The 7806-nt window shown below is 42.2% G+C and overlaps 1 protein-coding gene across 1 annotated transcript; it reads right to left on the bottom strand.

Annotated features, from left to right (window-relative positions):
• Positions 1-3779: 3779 nt before the first annotated feature.
• Positions 3780-5259, bottom strand: LOC147985043 (uncharacterized). The gene is made up of 2 exons (XM_087541378.1): positions 4140-5259; positions 3780-3802 (listed from the first exon to the last, which is right to left on the bottom strand). Exons 1-2 carry the CDS (start codon positions 5257-5259, stop codon positions 3780-3782), a joined length of 1143 nt encoding a protein of 380 aa, XP_087397504.1.
• Positions 5260-7806: the final 2547 nt, after the last annotated feature.

Below are 7806 nucleotides of genomic sequence, written 5' to 3'. Positions count from 1 at the left end.
GCTTCATGATGCATTTTAAGTGCTATGATGTTGTTAAGCGCAGTGTTGCATTGTTCTTGTTTTGCTCGTCATTTGCAAACCTTGCATCCGTTTCCGGTGATCTTTATATCGATTTTGACCGAAATCTCCTAACCTTTCCAGTGGCATGCTTGGTTTGCCAAGTTGATGCCATGATCATCTTTTCCCTTCCGGAGTACCCATATGCATTGCACATCATATCTTGCATTCCATGCCATGTCTTGCATCATGTTGCTTGTGCATTGCACCGTGATTGATTGTTGTTCCGTTGCTTGTGTTCTTGCTTTGGGTAGAGCCGGGAGACGAGTTCGTGAACGAGGAACCTGTTGAGTATGTTTACGAGGAGCAAGCTTTCGACAACCCCGAGAACTTTGCAGGCAAGATGATCATTACCCCCGATATCACTTCTATCTTTGCTTGCTAGTTGTTCGTTCTATCGCTATGTCGCGCTACCTACCACTTGTTTATCAGGCCTCCCATATTGTCATGTCAAGCCTCTAACCCACCTTCCTAGAAAACCATTGTTTGGCTATGTTACCGCTTTTGCTCAGCCCCTCTTATAGCGTTGCTAGTTGCAGGTGCAGTGCAGGTTGTTCCATGTTGGAACATGGATATGTTGGGATATCACAATATCTCTTATTTAATTAATGCATCTATATACTTGGCAAAGTGTGGAAGGCTTGGCCTTTTTCTCGGTATTTTGTTCCACTCTTGTCGCCCTAGTTTCCGCCATACCGGTGCTATGTTCCTTGATTTTGCGTTCCTTACACGGTTCGGGTTATGGGACCCCCTTGACAGTTCGCTTTGAGTAAAACTCCTTGATAGAGGCGAAGGTGTCATGATGTTTCGATGAGATGGTGGCTATCGTTTTCTATGGGAGTCGACCTTGACGATCTGACTACGAACGTGCGAGACGTCGCGCCTTAGCAATCGCTCAACCAACTTCCGAGGGGTTATTGACCACGCGGGAGCACGATCAACCTGACCACAAGGGTCTGTTTCCTACGAGCAAACGAAGAACAAGCAAAGAAACCGAGATTGCAATCTGGATATTGCGAATATAAGATGAAAGCTTTATTGCTCAAGGTGGGGTTCTGTGACGTCTTGGTCTGGTCGTTGAACACAAACGAAGTATGCGAAGTTGCAGCTATGGCGAACTTTTGATCTAAACAAAACCCAAAGTCTAAACGATGCCCTAAGGGTTGTATATATGGAGGAGAGAGGGGGAATTTCATAGCCCTTGGAGGAGGGGTCCGAAACCAACCCTAACTCTTGTTTCCCCACACATACGGACTCTAAAAACTGCCTATAATCAAGTATTTCAAAATTACATGGGCCTGGCCCAAAAATAAGGTGACTTGGCACCTAGAATAGCCTCTGGACAAAATTTATGAAGTGGCATCTTGTATATTTCGTCCAAGGCTTCATGCACTCATTATGGTGGCTTCAAAGTCCTGGAATCATCACTTGTAACCCCATCCTTGTTCCCGTTGCGCATGCCATTATCTCCATGCTTGAACTTGCTCCAAGGTTCATCTTTCTAGTCCAAGCTAGACCCTTCATTTGTAAGAAAAACAAATGTATCCAATTTAGGCAGCATCATATTCTCATGAACATTAGAATCGTTACCAAGAAACGAAAGTACCTGATAATTCAATTGGCGTGCGCAAGCTCTAGTAATTGGTCCAATATGTATAGCAGCAGGGGGTGTCGGTTTAACAATGGTATTGATGTCCTCATCATCCTCTCCTTCTTGAAATGAAGTCGTCCTCGACGAAAGCTCATCTTCCTCATCCAAATAAGGCTTCAAATCTGCAATGTTAAAAGTGGGACTAACCCCAAAATCTGCAGGCAGCTCAAGTTTATATGCATTATCATTTATTTTCTCTAACACCTTAAAAGGACCTTCAGCATGTGGCATTAGTTTTGATTTGCACAAATTAGGTAATCTATCCTTACGCAAATGTGACCAAACAAGATCTCCAGGTGCAAACACAACATGTTTTCTACCCTTATCTCCAGCAAGTTTATATTTAGCATTCACACGCTCAATGTTTTCCTTAGTTAACTCATGCATTTTTAAAATCAATTCAGCATGTTCTTTAGCATCAAAATTAACCTTCCCCGAAGATGGAAGAGGCAACAAATCAATAGGTGCACGAGGTAGGAAACCATACACAATTTCAAAAGGGCATATCTTAGTAGTAGAATGCAATGAACAATTATAAGAAAATTCAATATGCGGCTAGCATTCTTCCCACATTTTCTTATTATTCTTCAAAACAGCCCTAAGCATAGTAGACAATGTTCTATTGACTACTTCAGTTTGTCCATCAGTTTGGGGGTGACAAGTAGTACTAAAAAGCAGTTTAGTCCCCAACTTAGCCCATAAATATCTCCAAAGTGGCTAAGAAATTTAGTATCACGATCTGAAACAATAGTATTTGGCACACCATGCGAGCGAATAATTTCATGAAAGTATAACTCAGCAACATTAACAGCATCATCACTTTTATGACATGGTATAAAGTGTGCCATTTTCGAGAACCTATCCACGACAACAAATATGCTATCCCCCCCTTCTTTGTTCGAGGTAAACCTAAAACAAAGTCCATATATTTATCCTCCCATGGAACACTAGGTACACGCAAAGGCATATATAAACCATGAGGATTGAGTCGTGACTTAGCTTTTTGACATGTAGTGCAGCGAGCAACAAAACGCTCAACATCCCGTCTCATCTTTGGCCAAAAGAAATGTGTAGCAAGTATGTCCTCCGTCTTCTTCCCGCTAAAGTGTCCCATTAGTCCTCCTCCATGCGCCTCCTGCAACAACAAAAGACGAACGGAGCTAGCTGGAATGTATAGCTTGTTAGCACGGAACATAAATCCATCATTAACGACGAACTTGTCCACGTTCTTCCTTCTTTACAATTCTGCATTACATCTTTAAAATCAACATTATGCACATATTGATCTTTGATGGTCTCCAAACCAAAAATTTTGAAGTCAAGTTGTGAAAGCATAGTATAGCGACGAGACAATGCATCAGCAATAACATTTTCTTTACCCTTCTTGTGTTTAATAACATAAGGGAAAGTCTTAATGAATTCAACCCATTTAGCAAGTCTACGATTCAGTTTAGCTTGACTTTTAGTATGTTTTGAAGATTCATGATCAGAATGTATAACAAATTCTTTGGGCCATAAATAATGTTGCCATGTCTCTAAAGTCCGAACAAGAGCATATAATTCTTTATCATAAGTAGAATAATTCAGACTAGGCCCACTCAATTTTTCAGAAAAGTATGCAACAGGTTTGCCATCTTGTAATAACAAACCTCCTAATCCAATTCCACTAGCATCACATTCAAGCTCAAAAGTCTTATTAAAATCAGGAAGTTGGAGTAAAGGAGCATGTGTCAACTTATCTTTCAATACCGTGAAGGCTTCTTCCTATGCGGTACCCCAAACAAAAGGCACATCCTTCTTTGTAAGCTCATTGAGAGTGCAGCAATGGTGCTGAAATCTCTCATGAAACGCCTACAGAATCTAGCGAGACCAAGAAAACTCCTCACTTGTGTGACCGTTTTGGGTTGTAGCCAACTATCAATAGCTTCAATCTTGGCTTTATCAACTTCCATTCCCTGTGGAGTAACAACATAGCCAAGAAAAGATACTCTGTCGGTGCAAAAGGTGCACTTCCCAAGGTTACCAAACAAACGTGCATCCCGTAGAGCAATAAAAATAGCACGTAAATGTTTCAAATGTTCTTCGAAAGATTTGCTATAAATCAGTATATCATCAAAAGAGACAACCACAAATCGTCCAATGAAAGCACGTAAAACTTCGTTCATTAGTCTCATGAAAGTACTAGGTGCATTAGTTAATCCAAAAGGCATGACTAACCACTCATATAACCCAAACTTAGTTTTAAATGTTGTTTTCCATTCATCTCCCAATTTCATATGAATTTGATGGTATCCACTATGAAAATCAACTTTGGAGAATATTGTAGAGCCACTCAATTCATCAAGCATATCATCTAGCCTAGGAATAGGATGATGATAACGAATAGTAATATTATTAATGCCTCTACAATCAACACACATAAGCGATGTACCATCCTTTTTAGGCACTAGTATAATAGGAACAGCACAATGACTAAGAGATTCACGTATATAACCTTTGTCGAGCAGCTCATGTACTTGACGCATAATCTCCTTCATCTCCTCTAGATTGGTATGGTATGGTGAACGGTTGGGTAATGTTGCACTGGGAATTAAGTCAATTTGAGGCTCAATCCCTGGAATAGGTGGTAATCCCGGTGGCACGTCTTGTGGAAAGACGTCAGCGAACTCCTGCAAAATGTTAGTGACCGCAGGAGGCAAAGAGGAAGGGATGTCCTCGAATGAAAATAATGCCTCTTTGCACACAAAAGCATAGCAAACAGATTTGTTGAAATCTAGCTCATCAATATCAGATTTTGTGGCAAGTAAACATGCACTTTTTAATTTAATTTCAGAAGCAACACTAGATGGTTTATTATTAGGCTTCATTTGTTGCTCAAATTCTTTTGCCACAATCTGATTTTCACTCTTATTTTTCTCCTGTTTTGCTTTATTAGCTCTATTAATATCATCTTTCAAAATGGAATCAGGAGTCATAGGAAGCAAAGTAATATGGCTATCCTGATGAACAAGAGTATATTGATTATTTCTACCATGGTGTACAGAATTTTTATCAAATTGCCATGGTCTACCAAGTAATAAGGAACATGCTTGCATAGGTACCACATCACAATCAACATAATCAGCATATGTAGAGATACTAAAATGCACACGAACAGTACGTGTTACCTTAACCTTGCCGCTGTTGTTGAACCATTGGATGTAGTAAGGATGTGGATGTGGTCTTGTGGTGAGAGATAGCTTCTCCACCATCTCCATGCTAGCCAAGTTGTTGCAGCTCCCTCCATCTATGATGACGTGAACAGAATGTTCCTTCACAACTCCCTTTGTATAGAACAAATTATGCCTCTGATTTTGCTCAGCTTGTGTAACCTGCACACTCAAAACACGTTGAGAAACTAAACATTCATACCTGTCAGCATCTTCAGCAGCCATGTATTGCATCTCATGATCAAAATCATCTCCACCGTGTTCTTCATGTGTAATAAGAGCCAAAGTCTCCTCATCATAGTCACTAGCGGACTCATACCCACCATCCTCAGTAGCAATCATCACACGCTGAGATTTGCATTCTCTCACAAAATGTCCTCTTCCCTTACAGCGACGACAAATAATATTACTTGTGTGCCCTGTTGATGCCATGGAAGAAGAAGAGCTCTGCACAGGCCCGGCAGGTGTGCTCTTCGCAGATAGTGGTGGTTGTGCCTGCTTTCTTGTATCACGGCTGCAGGTGGCACCTGATGGAGGTGCTGGTGTTGTGGAAGTAGAGGATGCATGTGGTGGCCATGATGAAGATTGACCTGCAGAAAAGTTAGTTCGCGCCAATGACTGTCGATCCTGCACTTCATGTTCAGCTTTACAAGCAAGATGGAATAAACAAGTGATATTATTATACTCCTTATACTCTAGAATGGTCTGATTTCTCTATTCAATCAACCCATAAAACGTGCAAGCATAGCTTCATTCTCCCCAACAATACCACATCTAATCATGCCAGTTTGTAATTCCTGATAATATTCTTCTACAGAATTTTTTCCTTGTCTTAAACGCTGCACATTTTGAAGTAATTCACGTCGATAATATGGTGGAACCCAATGAGTACGCATAGCAGTTTTCAAAGCAGCCCAAGTAGCTGGAATAGGATATAATCTACAATGTTCAGACCACCAAACACATGCAAAACTAGTGAAAGCACAAATAGCAGCAGGAACACGTCTCTCCTCGGGATATTGTAAACATGTAAAACGCTGTTCAGTTTCTAACTCCCAAGTAAGATATATATCAGGAACATATCTACCCTCAAATGGTGGAATATTCAACTTCAGTTTAGGAAAAAGGTCATGATCTCGTACCTCAGGTGGTGGTGCAACCCTACCATTGCGATGATATACCTGAGGACGACCTGGTGGTGGTGGTGCTGGTGGTTGCACGTAGTTCTGATTTTGATCAAACTCATCCTCGTAATGGTCCTCCACCTCTGCAGTAGTAGCAGGAGCTACAGAAGTATCAACAACGGCACCAGAATTTTGCCCAGGGTTAATGGGAACGCGTTGTGCTTGTCTGTAACACCCACAATGCGGCTATATCTCCCACGTGTCGGGGCACGACATAGAGGCATAACCGCATGGTAGGCATGTCGCAAGAGGGCTCATTTTTACACATCCCATGTACTGAATAAGAAAGGGATAAAGAGTCGGCTTACAATCGCCACTTCAAACAATACATAAATAATCCATACATCATCCAAGGTACAAACAAAGGTCCGACTACGGAACCAAAATAAAGAAAGATGACCCCAAATGCTAGATCCCCGATCGTCCCAACTGGGCTCCTCTACTGGTCATCCGGAAAATAAACATAGTAACGGCCCGAATCCTCGCCGAACTCCCCCTTGAGTTTGGTAGCATCCCCTGCACTGGCATTGTCGGCACCTGCATCTGTTTGGAAGTATCTGTGAGTCATGAGGACTCGGTAATCTCACACCCGCGAGATCAAGACTATTTAAGCTTAAGGGTAGGAAAGGGTAGTGAGGTGGAGCTGCAGTAAAACACTAAGCATATATGGTGGCTAACTTACGCAAGTGAGAGCGAGAAGAGAAGCAAAGCACGGTCGGGAAGCTAATAGTGATCAAGAAGTGATCCTGAAGCTACTTACGTTCAAGCATAACACGAGACCGTGTTCTCTTCCCGGACTCCGCCGAAAAGAGACCATCACGGCTACACACGCGGTTGATTCATTTTAATTAAGTTAAGTGTCAAGTTCTCTACAACCAGATATTAACAAATTCCCATCTTTCCATAACTGTGGGCACGGCTTTCGAAAGTTCAAACCCTGCAGGGGTATCCCCACTTAGCCCATCACAAGCTCTCACGGTCAACGAAGCATATTCCTTCTCCCGGGAAGACCCGATCAGTCTCGGAATCCCGGTTACAAGACGTTTCGACAATGGTAAAACAAGACCAGCAAGACCACCCGACTGTGCCGAAAAATCCCGATAGGAGCTGTACATATCTCGTTCTCAGGGCACACCAGATAAGCTAAGCGTACAAGTACCAACATAACCCAAGTTGCCAAGTAACGGTCCCGCACGGTGCTCTAATTTGGACCAACACTCAGAGGAGCGCTGGCCCGGGGGTTTAAAATAAAGATGACCCTTGAGTCCGCGGAACTCAAGGGAAAAGGCCTAGGTGGAAAATGGTAAAACCAAGGTTGGGCCTTGCTGGAGGAGTTTTATTCAAGGCGAACTGTCAAGGGGTTCCTATTATCACCCAACCGCGTAAGGAACGCAAAATCAAGGAACATAACACCGGTATGACGGAAACTAGGGCGGCAAGAGTGGAACAAAACACCAGGCATAAGGCTGAGCCTTCCACCCTTTACCAAGTATATAGATGCAGTAAAGTAAATAAGAGATAATAATGATATCCCAACAATATCCATGTTCCAACAAGGAACAAACTTCATCTTCACCTGCAACTAGCAACGCTATAAGAGGGGCTGAGCAAAGAGGTAACATAGCCAAACAACAGTTTGCTAGGAAAGGAGGGTTAGAGGCTTGACATGGCAATATGGGAGGCATGATATAGCAAGTGGTAGGTA

Source organism: Triticum urartu, chromosome 2A (assembly GCF_056163025.1).
Source record: "Triticum urartu cultivar PI428250 chromosome 2A, HENAU_Tu73, whole genome shotgun sequence".
NCBI classification, from domain to species: Eukaryota; Viridiplantae; Streptophyta; class Magnoliopsida; order Poales; family Poaceae; genus Triticum; species Triticum urartu.
Note: the sequence above shows the minus strand (reverse complement) of the source record. Positions and strands in the feature narration are given on the sequence as shown.

Excerpts from the sequence above, each read along its gene's own strand:
- LOC147985043 (XM_087541378.1), bottom strand. The coding sequence starts at position 5,259 with ATGATTGCTACTGAGGATGGTGGGTATGAGTCCGCTAGTGACTATGAT. Across the intron at positions 3,803-4,139 it reads ACTAGTGCCTAAAAAGGATG|CAAATCTTTCGAAGAACATT; the intron begins GTACATCGCTTA and ends ACTGATTTATAG.